The 22566-nt window shown below is 46.4% G+C and overlaps 1 protein-coding gene across 2 annotated transcripts in view; it reads left to right on the plus strand.

The window, feature by feature from the left end:
- The window catches only part of METTL13 (methyltransferase 13, eEF1A N-terminus and K55), a 30826-nt gene that overhangs the window by 5964 nt on the left and 2296 nt on the right, over positions 1-22566 (plus strand). The window contains exons 1-6 of one of the 2 annotated variants that reach the window (XM_070591056.1): positions 10055-10849; positions 12238-12997; positions 14322-14521; positions 15970-16165; positions 18390-18557; positions 19830-20045. In XM_070591056.1, coding sequence (XP_070447157.1) covers positions 10697-10849; positions 12238-12997; positions 14322-14521; positions 15970-16165; positions 18390-18557; positions 19830-20045 — 1693 coding nt within the window. In that variant the 5' untranslated portion in view covers positions 10055-10696. Of the gene's footprint in view, positions 1-10054; positions 10850-12237; positions 12998-14321; positions 14522-15969; positions 16166-18389; positions 18558-19829; positions 20046-22566 lie in introns of those variants that run through there. The other variant, XM_070591057.1, reaches the window with a different exon arrangement.

Here is a 22566-nt window from a genome sequence, read left to right on the forward strand (position 1 = left end):
AAGATTCCAGTTTTGTCTCTCCAGTCATGTGAGGACCCAAAACATAACTGTTTTTTTTTTCTATTGTCCCCCAACAATGGCCCTTGGCCCAGGCAAAGCCCATCTTGCCTTGTGCCCAGAATCTATAAGCAGGGAAAAAGCAGCTGGAAAAGGACAGCTCACCTTTTTGCAGTTTCTCCTCTGGAATCTTGGGCCCTCCAGTTGTTGCTTCAACCACTCTCCGAATGCTTTATAGCGATGTTTTTGGTAATTATCTGGCTTTTCTGTTTATCCTTAGAGGGAGCAATGGTCTGTCTCAATTTACTCCCTCATACCTGAAAGCAGAACTACATCCAAGCCACTCAAAGTAGTCTAAAGAGAGAAGCTCTTTTGCCAGTGACTACACTAGAAAATGGGAGAAAGGGGTTTCCAAAAGGGAGATTTTCTTGCATCCTCCCAGACACACCTGGGTAGTCAGAGCTCATTACTTACTATAGGCTCTGACTGGGAGGTGAGCAAGAGTGAGAAGAGGATCCTGGTTTCTTCAGGCAACGAAGGCACATTTAATCAGAAATATCTGGGCCACCTGCCCTTCTGCCGTACATCACAGAGTTAGTAGAAAGACAAGAATGGTCTCCTTTTACTTTATATTGCTGTATATCCACAGACTGTATCTAAACCTTTACATGTATGAAATATACACATTTCCCTATATACTATTTTCGTTTATTGGAGTTGTGAATGTTTTTGTTTTTCATTTTTAACCTTTTATTTTTAAGCAAAGAAAATTCTGCATCCTCTGCTCACACTCATTTCAAAGCCTAAAACACAATGCATGGCAAGTTGGGCTCAGAGTCACAGGCACACTTCTCTGAGTTACAGTAACATAGCAAATCACAAGGGATCCATTATCATAGCTCTCTGCCTTAGGAGCTATGGTCACAAGGGGCATATGAGCAGTTATTTAGAAGGAATGGAATTATGTCATCAAAATACCTTTAAATAGACACATTTCAAACTTTCTTCAGAGGGTGAAAAGTTAAAGTAATAAATCTTTCCCTAACATCGTTTTTTAAAAATGTTGTCAAGTTTTCCCTAAGGACCCACCTGGCCTTTCTGATTTATTCTTTACATAATTATAGATTCAAGGCAGTATCAAAACTATAGGAAAAATTCTCAGGACCACGAAGAATCATTCATGGCAGTCCTATTAAGTGACAAGCACTTGCCAGGTTAGGGCCACACTGCTGTCTGGTGAAGCCTCCGACAGGAGACACCTGAGAGGTCTGGTTTAGGTAGAAGAATGGATCAGGTAGCAAGCGCAAATGGGGACTGTCGCCAGTTTAAAGCTGCTGCCTCAGAACAATTTTCGATTTTCCAAGGGTTGGCTCCCTTCACGCCTGAGGCTCTGCAGGCAGTTGGGGCCAGGCCGAGTCCCACGGGCCTGGAGGACCCAGGCAGTCCAAGGCCAGCGACGGGGTGTGTCCTACGCATGGGCGGGACGGCAGGTCCAGGTAGCCAGGGACCTGCAACAAGGCAGGGGTCAGGAGAGGCCAGATCACAAGAGCTGGCTCTTGGGGATACCAGGTGTCTGCCTAAACGTGAACTCTACCTACTCAAAGGGAAATATTTCCCCTGAAGGCGAGGCGGAGCTTATTCAGCTGCCGTGCCTGGAAGGGCCCCGGTGGGCTGGCCGGGTTAGCCTCCAACACGAGACACGTGGGAGCCCTGGTTGCTGGAGAAGCCTGGTCCCCATCAGACAGCAAGTCCATTTGGGGCCTGACTGTGCAGTTTAAAGCTGCCAACTCAGAACGATTTTCAGGAGGTGGGCTGCCTCCGCCCTGGAGGCTTCGCAGGTGGTTGGGGACCCGCGGGAGTCCACAGACCTGAAGGGCCTGGGCTCGAGAGGCCGGCTGACAGCGGGTGTACTGCGCATGCGCATGCCCCCGCAAGTCAGGGTAGCTGGGGACCGGCACCAGGGCAAGTGTCGGGAGAAGCCTGGGGACAGGAGCGGGCTCTTGGTGGTACAAGGCATCTGCCTCATTCCAGGCCCTAATCTACACAAATGCGTCGCCGAACGCAGAGCTGGAAAAATCTGGACTGCCTTACGAGGGACGGTAGGCAGGCCCGAGTATCCTCCAACAAGAGACATCTGGGCTGCCTGGTAGCTGGAGAAGACCCCGGCCTCATTGGGCATCAAGTCCAAATGGGGACTGACTCTTGCCAATTTGCAGCTGTCTCCTCGGGTGATTTTCGAGGAGCGGGCTCCCATACCCTGGAGGCTGTATAGGTCGTTGGAGCCGGCGCTATCTTCTCAGGCCTGCTGAAGAGTTATTACTGCGCACGTGAATGCGGAGCAGTTCCGGGATGGCCTGGAATCTGGAAAAGGGCAACGGTCTGGAGAGGCTGTGTCACAGGAGCGAGCTTATGGGGGACAAGGCCTGTGCCTAATCGCAAGTCCCAGACTACACAGATGCGCATACTCCCCCTGATAACAGAATAAGCATATACTAGACAGCTTTGCCAGCGAGGGCGGGGGCTGGCTGGTGAATCTTCCAATAAGAGACACGTGGGAGCCCTGCTTGCTGTAGGCCTCCCAAACCGCTTAGGCAGCAAGTCCAAATGGGGACTGACTTGTCAATTTGCAGCTGATTCCTCGGTCATTTTAGGGGCTAGGCTCCCTCCACCCTGGGGGCTATGCAGGTGTGATTGTTGCTTTTGTTATTTTGGTTTTTTGTTAGCCATTCTAATGGGTATAAGGTAATATCTCACTGTAGTTTTGATTTGCATTTCTCTAGAGATTAGTGATGTTGACCATCTTTTCGCATGGTTGTTAGCCATTTGTATATCTTCTTTAGAGAAATGTCTATTGCAGTCCTTTGCCCATTTTCAAATGGTTTATTTGTGGGGGGGGGGGAGTTTGTTGAGTTGTAGGAGTTCTTACATATTCTGGATATTAACCCTTTATCAGACATATGATTTGCAAATATTTTCTCCCATTTCATAGGTTGCCTTTTCAGTCTACTTATTGTTTCATTTGATGCCTAGAAGTTTGATGTTGTCCCATTCGTCTATATTTGCTTTTGTTGTCTTTGCTTTTGGTGTCATATCCAAGAAGTCATTGCCAAATCCAATGTCTTGAAGCTTTCCCCCTATGTTTTCTTTCAGGAGTTTTATAGCTATCCAGTTTTCTCAGCATCAAAGAGTTTGGCATTTTTGAGGATAAGGGAGCAGGCCAGTGTGTCTGGAGCTTGGTAAACGGGGAGAGTGGTAGAAGATGAGACTGGAGATATAGGCAGCGTCCGGATCATGAAAGAACTTATTAGGGCACCCAAAGAGTCTATATTTCATTCTCAATGCATTGGGAAGCCACCAGAGGGTGACATGAACAGATTTGAACTTTTAAATGATCATTGTTTTCCTCAAAAAATTAAACATAGAATTATCATATGACTGAGCAGTTCCACTCCTAGGTATATATCCTAGATAATTTAAAACACATTCATATAAAAACTTGTACATGAATGTTAATAGCAACATTATTCATAATAGCCAAGATATGTCAACAACCCAAACGTTATCTCTCAATGATGAATAGATTTACCACATTTTGTTTATCCATACAATGAAATATTCAGCCAATAAAAGGAATGAAGTACTGTTACATGCTACAACATGGATAAACCTTGAAAACATTATGCTAAGTGAAAAAAGCCAGTCACAAAAGACCACATGCTATATGATTCCTTTTTTTTTTTTTTTTTGAGGAAGATTAGCCCTGAGCTAACTGCTGCCAATCCCCCTCTTTTTGCTTAGGAAGACTGGTCCTGAACTCACATCCATGCCCATCTTCCTCTACTTTATATGTGGGACACCTACCACAGCATGGCTTGCCAAGCAGTGCCATGTCTGCACCTGGGATCCGAACTGGTGAACCTCAGGCTGCCGAAGTGGAATGTGTGCACTTAACTGCTGTGCCACGGGGCGGGCCCCCTATACGATTCCTTTTTAATGAAATCTCCAGAATAGGCAAATCTATAGTGACAGAAAGTAGAGTAGTGGTTTTGAGAGGGTACAGGGAAGGGAAGATAGGACTAACTGCTAATAGGTAGGGAGTTTTTCTGGGGGGTGATGGAAATGTTCTGGAATTAGGTAGTGGTGATGGTTGAACAGCATTGTGGATATACTAAAAACTACTGAAGTGTACTTTGTGTGTGTGTGTGAGGAAGACTGGCCCTGAGTTAACATCTGTTGCAATCTTCCTCTTTTTTGCTTGAGGAAGATTGTTGCCAAGTAACATCTGTGTCGGTCTTCCTCTGTTTTATGTGGGATGCCACCACAGCATGGCTTGACAAGTGGTGCTGGTCTGTGCCTGGGATCTGAATGCATGAACCCCAGGGTTGCCAAACCAGAGCACATGAACTTAACCACTGCGCCACCAGGCCAGCCCTGAAGTGTACATTTTTAAATGGTGAATTTTGTTATGTGAAGTATATCTCAATGGGTAAAAATGCTGTTCTATATTTAAAGAGAAGATCCTTGTGGCTGCTGTGTGGTAAATGGAGTGTGGTGAGCAACAGCAAAGGAAGCAAAGGAGGTCATTAGGCAAAGGACCTGAAGGTGAGCAGTTTGACCAAATTCACTTACTGAGAAACAGAGATCTTCCTGATTCCAAATCCCATGTTCTTAAACTCTACGGTATATGGTTTCCTGTTAAGTTACAGGGGTTTAAATTTAGCCAAGGGTTCCCTTTCCTACCATATACCTTCAGAAATTGTGGTTGTTAGCGCCACCAAATCGTTTGACTCCCAGTGAGCCTGTGTGTAGCAGAGAGAAACCCCGTCTGGTCTTTTGCGCCATCCTCTCATCTTCTGGCCTATATCAGACCATGCTCTGCTGCTATTCATAGGGTTTTCATGGCCAGTGTTTCTGGAAGTGGGTGGCCAGGTCTTTCTTCCTAGTCTGTCTTGGTCTGGAAGCTCTGCTGAAACCTGTCCACTGTGGGTGACCCTCTGGTATTTGCAATCCTGGCGGCCTAACTTTCAGCATCACAGCAGCATGCAGCTGCCACAGTATGACAACCCACAGACGGGTGGTGTGGTTCCCTGACTGGGAAACAAACCTGGGCCACAACCAAATCTTAACTCTAGACCACCAGGGCTGGCCATCTCCAGAAGTACCCACACCATATTTCCTGAAGACTTTTCTCTGTAGAGTCTTCAAACACTAGAGCTGTTGCTTGGATGAAATTTCCACACACTGGGGAAAACTTTTTCCTTCTTTGTACCAGAACAATGAGCATAAAGATACACTGTGAGATGGATTAAGGACAGTAAAAAATTTTGGCGCCATAATTTGAGATTCCTCTTAGGAAAAGACCTCTCTTGCACTCTCATGGTTAGACAAGTGTTTTAGTTTTAGAGAAGGTTTACATATAACTTCTTTGTTGGATTAATGGAACTTTGTTCTCCTGGTTTCTTTGAAGTCTCTGGATCTGAATGTTAAAAAAGGTACTTTGGGTGGAGCACTTAAATATTTTTTATTTATTAAATGGCGTTTTAAAATCCTTTTCTTTGGTGGTAGAAAAATATTTGTTATGGACCAAGGACAGAGAACATCAATAAAATGGGGTACATGAGATACTCATGGTAGATGTGCTGAGTGCTAGAATTTAGGAGAAAAACAGCTTGTTTTCCAAGGTTTTTTTCTTTTGTTGCAAAGGAATTGAAGTTTAGAATAAAATTGTGAAGAAAACATTGTAATAGTTTACCCTTGTAATCTTTCCCAGTGTCCAAGCTGTAAAAAACAAAGATGGGACCCAAAAGGAGGCCCCGTGAGTCTCCTCATGTAGGGGTCCGATGCACCCGGCCCAGGCCATGGCCCTTCACACTATCCCTTCATCTTTCCTGGCTTTCTAATTTTCAAAATGTTATTGCTCACTGACCCTAAAGGCAAACAACTTGCCACATATGCTATGCCCTTTGCTTTCATCCCATAAAAATGGATATAAATGCCTTGCAGTCCATGCATATGGGAAACTGGTGCGCCTACAGAGGTCAACAGTGACAGAGTAGGAAATCACTGAACCGAGAATCCTGGGAATCAAATACAACACCCAGAGGCTGGCATGGCTGGGTTCACTCAGTCATATAGAACTTTTCATTTATTTTTAATCAATTGAAGTTTTGCCTCAATTATGTGTGTGTGCATGTATGTGTCCATCCCATGAATTCAAAGTAATGTATGAGAAAATTCTTGGCAAATCACAAGTGCTATACAAACTAAAAATACTGTTATGATTATTCCAATCTTAGGAATCCAATGTCAGCTCGAGAATTACTTCTCAGGTCAACAATACCTTCAAGAAAATGTTGATGCCAGCTAATAAAATGGTACAACATTATCCTAGGATGTCATGCCTGCTTTCCATTACTCCAAGACACAGGAGACTATTCATTTTTTAACTTCTCAAATGTGGAAAACAAACCTATTTGCAAAGAAGACTTCCAGTATGAAATAGTTTCCAGCATTATATGAGCCACACCCTGTACACCAAAGAGATGCCCTTTAAACAGTTTTATATCCCACTCATGAAGCATTTCATGTCTTGGACCACTAACACCAATTAGATACCACTGAGAGAATTTGAGAAGGGTGTGAGCCCTGGGAGGGGCATGCAGGGTGGGGAGCCTGGCTCTTAGCTCTGGCTCTGGGCTTTACTAGCATGACGACCTCTAAATGCCTCTCAAGCAACAGTTCTACAAACGATGCCCTTTCTCCTCCCCTGTTTCTTTCTCTTGACCATCTCCCCAGTCATCCAGAAGCCAATGGGGAAGCCATTTTGAGTCTTTTATTCCCTATGTACAATGAGTCATCAAATGCTTCAGTTCCTCCTGAGCACATCTCTCACATCAGTTCTTTCCCGCTGTCGTGACCCTGGTTCTTCACTGGCTTCTTGTGACCTGACAGGTTTAACCTAAATGCTTGGAACAGGAGACTTCTCAAAACCTGACCTTCACCTCAGTTTCTAGTTTTATCTTTTGCTCTCTCCCCCCGCTGTAACCTTCTGCCCAACCACACACTCCCTCGCATGTTTATGCTTTGTATTAGTTTCCTATTGCTACTGTAGCAAATTACCAAAAACTTAGTAACTTAAACAATACAAATCTATTACCTTCTAGTTCTGGAGGTCAGAGCCTGACAGGGTCTTACTGGACTAAAATCAAGGCATCCACAGGGCTGTGTTCCTTCTGGAGGCTTCGGGGAGAATCCCTTTCCTTGATTTTCCAGCTTCTAGAGACTGGAAGGCACTTTCTTTGGCTCACGGCCCCCTTCTCCATCTTCAAAGCCAGCAACGCTGAGATACTCCTTCTTGTGCTACTGCCCCTATGGTCCTCCCACTTCCACTTTTAAGGACACCTGTGATGACCCTAGGCCCACCTGGATCATCCAGACTACTCTCTCTATTTTAACGTTAGCTGATCAGCAACCTCAATTCCCCTTTGCTATTTTCACAAGTTCTGGGGATTAGGACATGGACATTTTTGGGGAATATTATTCTGCCTGTGACATGCTCTCTCCCATCCTCGGTCCCCCAAACTGTCAGAAAAGCTTTTAATTATCCTTCCTTTTGCAATTACTATCTTAGCAACAATCAATTAATTGAATATTGTTACCAAAAACCTTATGTTTCAATTAAGTAAGACTAACTGCAAATTATATATTCAGAGGTCTGGGTTTATATTTTTAGGAAAAATCCCACAGTATTGAATGTCTTTATCTAAACTCAGTTTGTATTTTAAATCATACTGGTAACCACTCTGAGGATCCTAATAAAACACAAAGTATTTTAATATCTAATCGGCTTAAATTAACTATACAAATAACATACCTATAAATTATATTTCATAGTCAAACTTTGAGAGAAACAAATTTCAAGTATAAGTATTTTAAAATACTGAGTCCAATGTTATATCTAAATAATTTCTGGGGGCCAGCCCTGGGGCCCAGTGGTTAAGTTCTCACACTCCGCTTCAGCGGCCCTGAGTTTTGCCAGTTTGAATCCTGGGCGCAGACATAGCACTGCTCACCAAGCCATGCTGAGGTGGCGTCCCACATGCCAGAGCTAGAAGGACCCACGACTAAAAAATACACAACTATGTACCAGGGGGCTTTGGGAGAAAAAAATAAAATCTTTGGAAAAAAACCCAAATTTCTGCATTAGTCATTCATACACTTTTAGGAAACCTCTAGTATGTTTCATCTTTAAGTGCTCTGGTTGGTACTGCTTTCTTAGGCTCAAAGAAGGGAGCAGGCACAGATGGAGATAGGTAAATTACTTTCCTTCTTGGTCTGAGACATAATGTAAACAAAGATTGTATTTTTAGGCCATCAAATAAGGGGCTGGAGCCTGGGCTGTGATAGAAGTCACTTCTTATGACCTTTTCCAATATCGTGCCCTTAACAGAATGGACAATAGAGACACAGGGAAAAGAAGCAGCCACAGGTTCCTGAAGAGCCCTCCTGGTGGTGAGAATCCTTCTTGGTTCTCACCTAGGTCATCCTGATACGACTGGAACAAGTTCAGGTGTGCAGTGTTTACTGAAGCACTCAGATTAAAGACTCTTTTTGTCCCTTCCTCAGGAAAGCCTTCTCTGGTCACCTGCCAGATCAGAAGAGGTCTCAAAGGTATCTGCTATTATGGAATCTTATATCTCCCCTCCACAGCTCTCATCACAGCCCTCATTACACGATTTCTGTAACCGTTGACGTGTGTGTCCCATGAGATTGCCTCGCTTACTGCTGCATCCTTAGCTTTTACCACTGTGATTGGCTCATAGTAGTCAACTTAAATATCTGTGGAATTGAACACATCCTTGCCTGGAGAAGGCCGAGGCTGTTTCGTTTGTTCGTTTCTTTGGTGTTGTGCAGCACTTCAAGCACAGTGTCCTCAGCACTCAAGCAGTGTTTTCTGAAAGAACCCACATCTCACCCATTAGGAACCCTGCACGATGCCGTTGCTGAAGCCACCTCAGAGGCTTCTTCCAGTTTACCTTATCTTGGGTAGAGAGGAAAAAATGTGCACTCAGCAAGTGGTACACGAAAATAGATTTTCTTCCATGTTACTCGTGCAGGACTTTTAGATTAACCTTTTAAAATTGCGGAGATGTAACCATATCCATTTTGACTTATCTCTTAATTATATTGTAAAACAGTGGTTCTCAAAGGATGGCCCCCGGACCCACATCATCAGCATCACCTGGGAACTTGTTAGAAACGCAAATCCTTGAGCCCCACTGTAGACCTGATGGATCAGAAACCCTGGGGCTGGGGCTCAGCAAGCTGTGTTTTAATAAGTCCTCCAGGTGATTCCGATGCAAGGCAAAGTTTGAGAACTACTCTTTTAAACCAAAGTTTCAATCCACTTTAACCTATTTAATTATTAATAGAATCTACTTGGCTATCTATGCAAGTGAGGTCTATAATAGTCCAGACTACAGATGCTCAATTTCAAGCCTATCTGCCCGCCTTAGTCTGTATATTCCTCCCGCGATTTACAGGGCTGTGAAACAGTATCCTTCACAGGAACTTCCTTAGGGTATTAGGATAACGTGAGCATCTGAAAGTACAGTATGTTCATGAAAGACATAAAATAAGCAGTAGCAACAACTTAAAGATGACATCAGAATGACAAGCTAAGGAGACAAACTATCAAAATGAGTCCTGAGTGCATATTGTGCTTTGAGGGGAGGAGGAGAGAGGAGGCACTCCTGAATACCTAGTCGTTATTATTCTCCCCCCTGAATTTTCATGTTATTGCATTATTAATAGTGGACCCTGTATTGAGGTGCAGAAAAACCATAGCCAAGTGTCATTTCCTCCACATTAAACCTGAATTATACAAGGAAAGTGGTTAAACTAAGGCGGGGGTGGGGCGGGAGATGCCGAAGACAATCCAGCTAGGATGGGCAGTTTTCTTTTGCTATGGACTGGCTCTACCCCTCCCCAGGCACGCTTCTCTCGGGCGGGGCCCCCTCCTCCAGGGCGCCCCCCGCCGGCCGCGCTCAGCCCCTGCGCGGCTCAGGATTAGAGCTGGCCAGAGACCGGCTCGGAGAAGAAGCGAACAGAGCCCAGCAAGTCTGCGCGCTCGTCGCCGCGGCGGCAAACCCGAGACCCGCCAAGGCTGCCCTCGCGCGCCGCTCGAACCAGCCCCGGGGCTGGGTAACCCGGCAGCCTCCACCGCGACTCCCGCCGGCGGACCCCTCCGACCCCGCCCCGCCTCTCGTACAGAAACGCTCGGCGCCTGCGACCAAGCCGCCGGCGTGAGGCGAGCGCGTCGCAGCCAATGAGGTGTCAGGAAGGAAAACCAGGGACCAATGAGATGCCGGAATGCTGTGGGCGGCCGACCAATCGCGAAGCCTCGCACCCGGATATGATTGCGGGTTCTGAAACCCGGCTCTGGAGCGTGAGGGGCTCTCCACGTGGGGCGGGGGCTGTGGGCGCCGAGGAGGGGCTGAACCTGTGTTAGGGGCAGTGTCCCGTGCGTGCGGTTGGCGTGTCAAGCCTTTGGGTTTAGAGTGTGGGACCAATCAATGTGGCTGTTTGTCCGCGGACAGAATTCCCACTGCAGTGTCCCGAGCCCGCGTGTGGGGAAGCCCCTCTGATGGTACCTCAGAGAGTAGAAGAGTCCTGAAGACGCAGCTCAGGCAGTGGGAATATGAATCTCTTGCCTAAAAGCTCCAAGGAGTTTGGCTCCGTTGACTATTGGGAGAAGTTCTTCCAGCAGCGAGGAAAGAAAGCTTTCGAGTGGTATGGAACCTACCTGGAACTGTGCGGGGTGCTCCACAAATACATGAAACCCAGGGAAAAGGTGAGCTCGGCCCTGCAGCCCTGTGTGTGCTCGGGAAGGTGGGAACTGACCACGGTAATCCTCCGCCTGGTAGACAGGGACAGGCGTGGCGGCCTCACTGGGCCCGTATTTTCAAGATTCCGTGCATCCTTCCGGCTAACAGGCAACTTAAAGATATCCTTTTAACGGTTTTCAAATAACAGACCTCCTGCCTCCAGCTCATTCTTGAATTAATAACCCCAGTGGAAGAGTGACTTCTTTAGTACTCCAATTTACGTATCGCCTCCTAGAGAGAAATTGTGCTTTTCTGTCGCTGTGCGTCCGTGTGGAGCAGGCAGCACCTGTGGCTTTACTGGTACTTGAATCTGTTATCAAGTATTTTTGCGGCCCGCTGAATTTCAGGCGCTGGGCTCAGCGCAAGAGCATAAAGATACGAACCCTGGGCACATTCCAAAAGTGAAAAGAGATAGGTACAGTAATAGGAGGTTTGATAGAGGTGGGGTTGTATTGGAGGTAGGGGAGGAAGGAAGGTGGAAAACTAGCATTCATGGAAGAAGCTTTAGTGTCAAGCCTTATGCTGGGTGCTATGTGTGTATGTGTTTGTTCAGTAGCTGAAGTCTCATAATAAACTGTGAGTGGCGGTATACACATTCTACAGATGAGGGAACTGAGGCTCTGAGAGCCAGTTTCTTGCCCAAGATCATACATGTAGTAAGTGGTCACGTGGGAATTTTTATTTATTTGTTTGTTTATTTGTCCTTTTTCTCCCCAAAGCCCCCGGTACGTAGTTGTATATTTTTAGTTGTGGACACATGGGAATTTAAACTCAGGCCCATCTAGCTCTAAAACTTATGCATTTCTCATGATACCATGCTTTTCCAGAGATGGTGACGTGGGGCAGAATTTGGAAGGATCAGTGGGAGATTGCTCACAGAGAGGGAGGCAACAACCTGTGTTTTAAGTTTGGCTTCAGAAAATAGCAGACTCGTGAGGTGAAGCCAAAGGGATAAGTGGAATAGGATTATGCCAGAACTAGGTTTTCAACAGTAAAACAAATAGCTTTCAACTGTAACTACTGTATTTGGATTCTCTGAATTCCTGTCAATTCTTGAGTAATAAATTCTTGATTCAGAGAAAACCATGATTAGTTCGTTTCTGCAATACAGAAAGCCCATTTTCACATAACTTGCGTTGTTGTAGCTGAATGTGCTTTTCACTAGTGAGTTCCTCTAACCAGTGGTCTTTCAAGATGCAGCCTAGAATCGGCTCTGTAATGGTGCTCCCTCCTGACAATAGCATCTCCACCTTCAGGAAACATGCGGCAGCCGAGGAGAGACTTGATTCCTTGAAGTATCTGCAGCTCATTCCTTTGCCTTGATCGCCTCCATCTTGTTGGGTTTTCTCCCCAGGTGCTGGTGATTGGGTGCGGTAACTCAGAGCTCAGTGAGCAGCTGTATGATGTGGGCTATGAGGATATAGTGAATATCGACATCAGTGAGGTCGTCATCAAGCAAATGAAGGAACGCAATGCCAGCAGACGGCCCCAGATGAGCTTCTTGAAGATGGACATGACACAGATGGAATTTCCCGATGCCTCCTTCCAGGTGGTGTTGGACAAGGGCACCCTGGATGCTGTCCTGACAGATGAGGAAGAGAAGACCCTGCAACAGGTGGACAGGATGCTAGCTGAGGTTGGCCGTGTCCTGCAGGTGGGCGGTCGCTACCTCTGCATCTCCCTGGCTCAGGCTCACGTCCTGAAGAAAGCAGTGGGTCACTTCTCTCGGGAGGGGTGGATGGTGAGGGTGCACCAGGTGGCCAGCAGCCAGGACCAGGTGTTGGAAGCAGAGCCTCGGTTCTCCCTGCCTGTGTTTGCCTTCATCATGACCAAGTTCAGACCAGTCCCTGGCTCTGCCCTTCAGATCTTTGAGCTGTGTGCTCAGGAGCAGGGCAAGCCCGTGCGGCTGGAGAGTGCTGAGCAGCTGGCTGAGGCGGTGCGGGAGCGGCAGCAGTATGCCTGGCTGTGCAGCCAGCTGTACCGCAAGGCCGGGCTGGGGAGTGTGTCTCTGGACTTGTGCAATGGGGACACGGGGGAGCCACGCTACACCCTCCACGTGGTGGACAGCCCCACTGTGAAACCATCGCGGGACAGTCATTTTGCCATTTTCATCAGTGAGTTGGGATTGCTCCCTCTCTTCCCTGGAGGGGCTGGCCTGCCGGGGCTGGGGCTTTGGTGGAGGGGTATGCCTTGACTGGTTTTATCTTCTAGGGGGTGGTACTTCAAGAGGTTAGACTAGCCAAGGCATGAGGAAGGGGGGTAGCAGCTCTCCAGCTACCTGCTTAGATTGGAGGCTTATTTCTTCTCATCTTCTGTTGCAAAGGCTTGATGAAGTGTGAGACTGGAGTTGATAGGGAAGGAGAGAGAAGTAATACAGATAAATTGAGGCAAGTCACACACTGTAGAGTTGTTAGTTACTCTGTAACATGGAGTAATGGGAGCAGTGGAGTCCCAGTTCGGTGGCCTGTGAGCTGCAGTGACTTGGGGAGTCTCTGTCTTCTCTGCTGAATTTAGAGAGAGTACAGAATAGAAGCTAAAAAAGTGAGCTCTGGAACCAGGCTATTTGGGTTCCAGGCCTGGCTCAGTCGCTTCCTGGTCATGTGACATTGGACAAGTTACTTTTCTTTCGCTGCCTCAGCTTATTCATCTATAAAGTGATATCGTAACTGTCTTGTGTAGTTGTGAGAAGTGTAAAAGCTCTTAGAATGGTGCCTGGCACATGAAAAGTGCTTTATAAATGTTAGTGTTATTGTTGAAAGGGGTAAACGATACCAGATTTACCTTATTAAGGATAAAAGAGATGGTATGAGGAAATGCTTTCAAAAGTAGAAAATTCTAGACAGGTGCAAGGGGTTGATATCGTCATGCTGGCAATTGTTTCCTGACAACTGAGCCATTTTTCCAAGTATTCCATAATCCTAACTGTCCACCTGTGGGAACGAATAGTGCAGTGGGTATGGACACGGAGTCTGAAGCTGGACTGCCTGTTTGTGAGTCCCAGCTTCACCATTCACTAGCTGTGTGAACCTGGGCAAATAATGTAACTTCTCTGTCTCAATTTCCTCATTTATAAAATGGAAATAATAATACCACCTGCATCTTGGGCTACTATTCAATCAGCTTCTATTTGTAAACTGCTTGGAATAATGCCTGGCGTGTAATAAGCATTAATATATTTCTGTTTTTCTTGTTCTGGGTACCTGCCTCCCTCCCCTTCCATACGCGTTCACACTTCGTATCCGCCTGGGTCCTGCCATGTGTCTGATGGCTGCTTTGCTGTGGGCATTGTGCACTAGGGAATAGATAGCCTCTCAGCGAGTCACAGTTGGAGGCGATGCTGGGCCTGGGCAGGGGCTGGCTCTCTGCCATGTGGGTCATATTGATTGTGGGCTTGAACACTCTTTCCTGGACTCCCGGTCACCAAATGCCTCTTTGTAGTCCCCCAGGGTCGAGAGACCGAGTGGCTCTTTGGCATGGAGGAGGGCCGGAAGCAGCTGGCAGCCAGCGCAGGTTTCAGGAGGCTGATCACCGTGGCCCTTCACCGAGGTCAGCAGTATGAAGGCATGGACAGCATCCAGGCCGAGCTGTCGGCCAGAGTCATGGAGCTGGCCCCAGCCGGGATGCCCGCCCGGCAGCAGGTAACAGAGCTTTGGTAGCAGCTTGCACAGGTCTTTGGAGAAGTCATTTAGGAGGGCAGAGGGTGTCTTGGAAGAAGCGAGGACTGGGATCTATGACTTTAGTTTGGTCCTGGAGGGCATGTCAGGGGTTAAGAGCTACGTGGGCAGAAATTATAGGCAGTGAGGGGAAGGGGAGTGGTTGTCCTTATTGAGAGCAGCAGTGGCCTCTGTGTCTGTGGGGCCTCTAGGACTCCTAAGAGACAGGATGAAGGAGATGCTCTCCATCTCGCAGGCTCCAGCTCTTCAGACTGTGGATTGCTCAGACTGTGTTTCTCCTTCCCCACTTTTGCGCTGGACTTCCTTGGCCACATTGCTTCTTAGAACCATCGTTATCTGAGAGTGGAATGGGAAAGGGCCACAAGAGCTCAGCATAATTTTCGGGATATTGGCATTGCTGGTCTTGTGTTTTATTGGGAAGGAAACTGAAGGTTTTTGCCAAAATGGTGATATGGTATTATCAGTTGACACTGTCTGTCTTCTGTCTTGCACCATCCTGGTCACGAGAGGGGTAATTGACTGGTGACTTTATTGCAAGGACTTTATGGTAAGGAGTTTGTCATTCTTGATAGATGGGAAAGCCAAAGTACCTGGAGGTTTGGTGCTATAGTAACAGATCTGAAAAGAGGAACCCAGGCTCCTGGGTTCCCAGCCTGTGGTTCTGACCACGGGGCTGACTTGTGTTTACAGATGAGTGTGTGTTGGATTCTTCTTGGCAGACTTTGGGGTTGGTGTCCATCAGACCGACCCAGATCCTGTGGGAGGTTCATTTGTGACCTTCTCTCACCAGTGCCTACATCTCTGTGTGATGTACACAAAGTCAGCATCCTGGTGTTTGTTCATTACTCTTGTAGGTCTTTAAAAGGAAAGAGATGTAAATTGGGAAGGGAAATGGAAAAGTTTAGGGGGAAAATGTATTTTTCTCCTAATTTTTTCTCCTGTTTAGAAAAATGGGAAAAAAGATGAAAATAATCGGGGGAAGAGACAAATTTCTCCCAATTTGGAGTGGTTGCTTTCCCCTGGATTTTGTTGTCTTTATCCCTTTCCAGGTTCCTTCTCTCATAATTATAGAGAGTTCCCTCCTGCCTTCATTGTTCTGGACTATTGAAAGTCCTATTAAGGATTACTATTGAGAATCTCATATTTTTCTTGGGGAGAACCAACTGCATTTCCCCAGTGTTTTGGGGGATCTTTATGTGTTCATCTGGTTTTCAAAAACGTGAATTAAACCTTTTGAGACCGATCCAAAGGCCCCAGAGAAGTCTTTTCACAGAATGGCAGATCTTTGGAGTCGCTGCTGCCCAGAACCTTGGTATTGGGATTCCTCATATATACACAAAGAGAAGGGATCATGATTTCTCATATTTCTTAATTGAGTTGGTATTTTGATCACATCTCTGTTGTACCTTCAGGTGCCCTTTCTGTCTGTGGGTGGGGACATCGGGGTCCGGACTGTTCAGCACCAAGACTGCAGCCCCTTGAGTGGCGACTACGTCGTCGAGGACGTGCAGGGGGATGACAAGCGCTACTTTCGGCGGCTCATCTTCCTCAGCAACAGGAACGTGGTGCAGTCAGAAGCCAGGCTGCTGAAGGATGTGTCTCACAGAGGTGGGGCATCGTAGGCGGCACGGTGGTGGGACCCAGGTGCACATGGCATAGACTCTCAATTTGGAGTGGTCAGAAGGACTTGGGAGCTTGGCTGAGATGTAGGACAGACCTGGATACCCGTGACCAGAGGCACATGGCTCTGGGGGTTGTCCTCTTACCCTCTGGGCTCTTAGGGTATGAATGGCGATAAGCAGAATGGAGGTGTATGTTCTGTTCTTGAGCGGAGCCTGGCTCTGAAATGATAAGGAGCAGGGGTGGTGGTTTACCAAATAAATGTGATAATCGTTTGAATGCCTGCAGTTTAGAGGCCACCTGTTTTACAAGTTGCTCCATTTCCATCTATGTGTTAATTCGGTGGGCCTCTGTAAGGTGAGCCAGAAACATGGAGGGTGCAGGTGAGCCCTCCTCCATAGTGCCACCCACCAGCACCTGTTTCAGAGGGTTTTAGAGGTGGTGGGTGCTTTAGAGGTCATCTGGTCCAGTGCTGTTCAGTAGAACTTTCTGTGATGAAAATAATGTTTAATATCCAATTAGCTGTCCAGTATGGTAGCCATTAGCCATCTGTCGCTGTGAGCACTTGGAATGTGGCTGGTGTGACTAAGGAACTGAATCTTTCATTTTATATTTAAGTTTTCTTAACTTGCATTTAAATTTAAATGGCCACAGGTGGCTAGTGGCTACAGCACTGGACAGCATAGATCTACACCATGTCTTCTGGGATCCCTTTTAAGTGGTCTCCCAGATGCTGCTCAGAAACTCCCACTGAAAGGGAAAGCAGTAGTTTGTTTCCCCAGTCATTTTCACTGGGCATGTCTGTTCGTATTACTATAAAAGCAATCCTTGCTCATTGTAGTCAATTCAAAAATCAGATGTATAGAGTACAGAGTGAACGCTCCCCCCCTCCTCCCCCAGTATAACTTCCCTTTTGAGGCACAGAGATTTGGGCATGGAATCTGAAATTGAGTCTGCTAATTCCCAGTTGTTCCCTTTGCCTGACCGTGATGTTCTGTTAGCAAGGCCGCCTGGGAGGACGGGTGAAAAGAGAAAATTCAGAAACTCCTGAGGTGGTGGGTTTGCCCAGAGCTCAGGATTGGGTTACCCTCAACAGGATGGTTTTTTCTTGAGGTTCCCCCTCGTCACGTGCACCCATGTTTGTGGGGTTCCTGTCTTAGCACTTGGTCACTCTGGCTACGGGTTGGTTCAGTTTCATCTCACTGAAAGCTCAGTAAAATTGCTTCAAAGAACATTTGCCCTCCAGTGTGGGTTTCAGACTTTTTCCACTGTTGTCAAGTTCCTAGCCTTCTTGGTATCACTTTATTCTCATGAGAATGGTCTCTCTTGTGGAGGTGAGCAAGGAGAATCTATTAGAAAGTGATTAAACATCTCTGAAGTGCACCTATCACCCCATGCCAGTGCCTGATGCTGCTGTGGCATGCAGCTGGTCCCTCTGAAAGCCCAGAACCATCTGTCTCCTAAATCCTAGAGAACTGAGGGAGTAGGGACAGGGAAAGCGGAGGGGCCTTTTATAGGATTTCTCCCCTTCCGTGGACGCTCGTGCTTTCCTTGTCCAGCAGGCTGGTGCGGATTCCTGTCCGCACTATGGTGGAGAGATGATAGGTGTCGGAGACGGGCAGTGCGGGTTCAGATCCCGGCTGCACCACCGCCTGCTGATTCTGGGCCTAATTGTTAACTCTTTAGATCCTCAGTTTTTCCACTGCCAAAAATTGGAATAGTAGGGTTGTTATAAGAGCTGAAAGAGTGAAAAAAAGTCCTAGTACAGTAATTGGCATAGAGGGGGTAATTAGTAACTTTAAGTCCTTCTTCTCTAAAAGAATTTATGATAAACTTTTCTCCTGTTGGCCTTACATGTCTCAGAGGAGACTCGTACTGGGACTCCTCAGCTGAGTTTTCTCAGGTTTGGGGATGTCTCTGCCACTTTCCTTTTCTCACTCTCTGGTATCCAGTGGTGTGTGTTAAATGTTTAAGAACTGTCTCTTTGGGGGAAAAAAGGGCACTGCTTGCCAATTTCTGTGGCATAAAAATGGCCACCATGGCCAGATTTCAAGCTACCAAAATGTTAACCGTTTCACAAAATTCCTGCCTATTTAACATTTGGGTTCTTGGGTTGGATCCAGCCAGCTGCAGCCGCTGCTGGGGTGTGCCTTGCTTTCCAAGGATGAGTGTACTAAGCGTAGGACTTCATTTGTTTCTGTCTGTCATTCAGCCCAGAAGAAACGGAAAAAGGACAAGAAGAAGCAGCGGCCTGCTCATGCTCCCGAGGACCGCCCTGCAGCCCCGGGGCAGGGCATTGATAGGAGTTACCTGTGCTGTGAACACCACAAAGCCATGATCGCGGGCCTTGCCCTGCTGAGAAACCCGGAGCTGCTTCTAGGTGAGGGAGACCACTGCCTGCCACAGTGGGGAGCCTGTGAGGTGACAGAAGTGATCAACGTCAGCTACTGTAGCCTAGGAACAATGATTACAGACCAGTAAATGCACATATATTCATATTGTTCTTGTTCCCAACCATTTTCTTAGTTAATGAGCATCCAGGTAACTTTTCCCTCAAACTAGAATTGTAATCTTGAAATGGCTACATGTGCTGATGTCTAACTTTTTTCTTCTATTCATTTATTTAAAAAATTAAGGAATAAAATACATTCAATGAGATATGTAAAGTACAATGAGATACGTAAAGTACAAAGTTCAGCTTGATGGATTTTTGCAGGTGTATATACCCATGTAACCAGATGCAACATTTAAAAATCACGTCTCTAGGGAAATGCCTTTGCACTTTAGGAGAATTTCTGAATTTTCAGCAGTGTTTTCTTTGAGCACTAGTTGCAAGTCTATCTTGCATTTCTACTTACAAAAAAAAATCCATATTATAAGTAGTGCAGTCATAGCCTTATCATTAATAACAGGCTTGGATCAGACCAGAATAGCAAAAACGTTCCTGTTTCTGTCTACGCTTGTAACTGCTTTTGCCCAGAGCCCCTGAGTATGTCTTACTGAAACACCCGGTACTTTTGGCCTCTCTCGGAGTTGACATATGTCCCTAGAGTCTCAGTTCTTACATCTGATCCTCACATTTGGTCTCCTATTGATGGTTCTTTCTTGTTTGTTGTCTTCCTTCCATCCCCCTGTGGTTGCTGTGGTTTCTCTGTGCTTAGGTCTAGGATTTGGGCCTTTGTTTTCCTGTGATTTCTTACCCAGACGGATTGCCCTCACTTGCTTGATGTGTCTGAAAGGACACTTGTGGCCTTTGAGTTGAGAGCTGGGCAGAAGGCATCGCATTTACATTGCCTTGTGATTGTGAACAAGATGTTGGCCATTTACCCTCCCATTCCATTTCCTAGAGGGTCTAATGCTTATACTGGGACTCTTGATATGATGTCAGCTCTGTGCTTTGGGGCCTTTAAGGGGCCATAATTATAACACACTGGTTTGTCTTCTGGATCTAAACCTTCTGGATTGTGATGCCAGAGTTGCATTTGCAGATGGCAAATTGACTCCTAAGTTTCTGGGATGAGACAGGGAGGCCAGGTCTTTAAATCTCCTGGGCAGAGCCAACAATCCGACTCCCTCTTTTGCCCTCCCCAAGACTGGTATACAACTTTCCAGCGAGCAGATGGTAAAATGGTGCTGTCTTCCTTTATTCCAGAGACCCCACTGGCATTGTTAGTGGTGGGCCTGGGCGGGGGCAGCCTCCCTCTCTTTGTCCACGATCATTTCCCAAAGTCCTGCATCGATGCTGTGGAGATCGACCCGTCCATGTTGGAAGTGGCTACCCGATGGTTTGGCTTCTCCCAGAGCGACCGGATGAAGGTCCACATTGCTGATGGCCTGGACTATATTACCAGCCTGGCGGGAGGAGAAGGTACTGCTATTGGGGAATTTGGAAGGGCATTGAAGGAAGATTGATCCAAGGTTGTCAGGCCTGCAAAGGCCTGTAGACTTCCTCTCTAAGAGGGCGGCATCAGCATCATCCCAGTCTTTCACCTGTTCATTTGTTCATTCATTTATTGATATATTGGACCTGCCCGGTGGCATAGCAGTTAAGTTCGCATGTTCCACTTCAGTGGGCTGTGGTTTGCCCGTTCGGATCCCAGGTGCAGACATGGCACTGCTTGGCAAGCCATGCTGTGGTAGGCGTCCCACATATAAAGTGGAGGAAGATGGGCGTGGATGTGAGTTCAGGGCCAGTCTTCCTCAGCAAAATGAGGGGGATTGGCAGCAGATCTTAGCTCAGGGCTAATCTTCCTCAAAAAAAAAAAAAAAAATCCATTTATTGACATATTTATGCAATAAATATGGAGTGCCAACCATATGCTCAGCACTGTGTTAGGGGTTGGGGTACAATAGCAAGTAAAATAGGCCCTTTCCTGCCCTTAAGGTGCTAACAGACCAGTGGGCTTCTCTTTTGATTCTCTTCTAACCCTGTAACTTGCCACATCCTCACCAACTGAAGAAACCTAAACTCTGTAGCTAGGTGAAGAAAAGGGGGAGAAAAGTTGGGGTGTGTGTTAGGAAGTGTTTTTTTTTTAATAAATCTTTCAGCTGGACATGAAGCCAGAAATAAAGCAAAGCAGTGTACATGTAGATCAGTGGTTCTAAACCTCAGGGACTTTTGGCAATGTCTGCAGACGTTTTTTTGGTTGTCATAACCATTAGGTAGGGGTGCTTCTGACCTTCAGTGGATAGAGACCAAGGGAGCTGCTGAACAGCCTGCAATACACAGGACAGCCACTGATGATAAAGAATTGTCTGGCCCCAAATGTCAGTAGTGCTGAGGTTGAGAAACCCCAATACAGATGCTGCTCAGTGGGAATTCTGATAGCCCTGCTGCTACTGGAATTAAGGCTCCATTTTGCCCTAATATTTTATATCCCAGACTTAGGACAGAAGGCATATTATGTTCTGCAATAGCTACCCTGATTCTTTTGCAACTTTATATATAGGCTCCTGGTGACAGGTGCTTTCCAGAGCGTGAGTCCCTCAGGGAGAAGGCAGTTAGGTTGGTTCAGTCCTAAGTGAACCTGGGGAGCTCAGGCCACTCACACTTCCTGGTCTTCTCGTTCCCTTGCTGATGCTCTGGTTCTCACTGGATTAGAATATTTTCCAGTAAGGATGTGGCAAACCAGGATTCCTGGGACGAATATTTTGGTGGTGCGATGGACGGATGCTGCCTTAATTTTAATTGCAAACTGAATTTAACTCTGTCAGAGTTTCACAGCTTCACTCTCTGAGGCTGGGGCCAGTTTGGGGGCCCAGGCCAACGGTAACTAATACGTGTGAAGCATTTAAAACCCCACCAGGCACATAGTAGGTACTCAATACATGATGTACTGCTGTTGTTATTACCTAGAGGTCAGGTTTTTGTTTTCTTCTTTTAAAGATTGGCACCTGATCTAACAACTGTTGCCAATCTTTTTTTTTTTTTTCCGCTTTTTCTCCACAAATCCCCCCAGTACATAGTTGCATATTTTAGTTGTGGGTCCTTCTAATTGTGGCATGAGGGATGCCGCCTCAACATGGCCTGATGAGCGGTGCCATATCCACGCCCAGGATCCAAACTGGCGAAACCTTGGGCCACCGAAGCAGAGCACGTGAACTTAACCACTTGGCCATGGGGCCAGCCCTAGAGGTCAGTTTTGAACAGCCCTGGCATCATCTCTAACAACCTTTCAGATTGTTGGAGGGCTCATGCTGCAAATGTGAGCCATGGTTATCCTTGGACTTTGATGAGCCAACATGTTCTGTTCTCTAAGAAGCCAAATCAGATCTATGTTATGAAGAGTGATAGGCATGCTGTAGTCCTAGGTAAATAGTAGTCATAGGTAAAAAAAATTATGGAATAATCATTATCACCATCTCACAGTTTGCTAAAAACAAGTCAGTAGCATTGCAGGCCTACCCTCTTGTAAAAACTATTTAACATTATAGTAGGGAATAGATCTGGTTCATCATCGATTCTTTGTCATCCGTTTAGCAAAATAATTTCTTTTTTGAGCCAGCTATTGTTCAAGTAACTAGAAAAGATGTGTTAACTTTAATTTGAGAACATTTTCTCCTACAAGGCAAACATATGCTGTTTCCAGGGTTAAGTTAAAGTTACCATTTGCTGGGTCAGCCCTTTGAAAGCTTAGCAGCTGCTTTGTCTACATCAGTGGTTCTCAACTCTGACTGTATTTAGAATTCCCTGGGCAGCTTAAGAAGAATATTGGAGGCTTCTCATCTCCCCTCCCATCTGTTCCTTGCCACCCCAGGGTTTTTAACTCATTTGGTCAGGAGGCAAGCCCAGGCTCTTTAAGTACAGTCATGCGTCACTTAACGACGGGGTAATGTCCTGAGAAATGAGCTGTTAGGTGATTTCCTTGTTGTGTGAACATCATAGGGTG

This window comes from Equus przewalskii, chromosome 23 (assembly GCF_037783145.1).
Source record: "Equus przewalskii isolate Varuska chromosome 23, EquPr2, whole genome shotgun sequence".
Classification (NCBI taxonomy): Eukaryota; Metazoa; Chordata; class Mammalia; order Perissodactyla; family Equidae; genus Equus; species Equus przewalskii.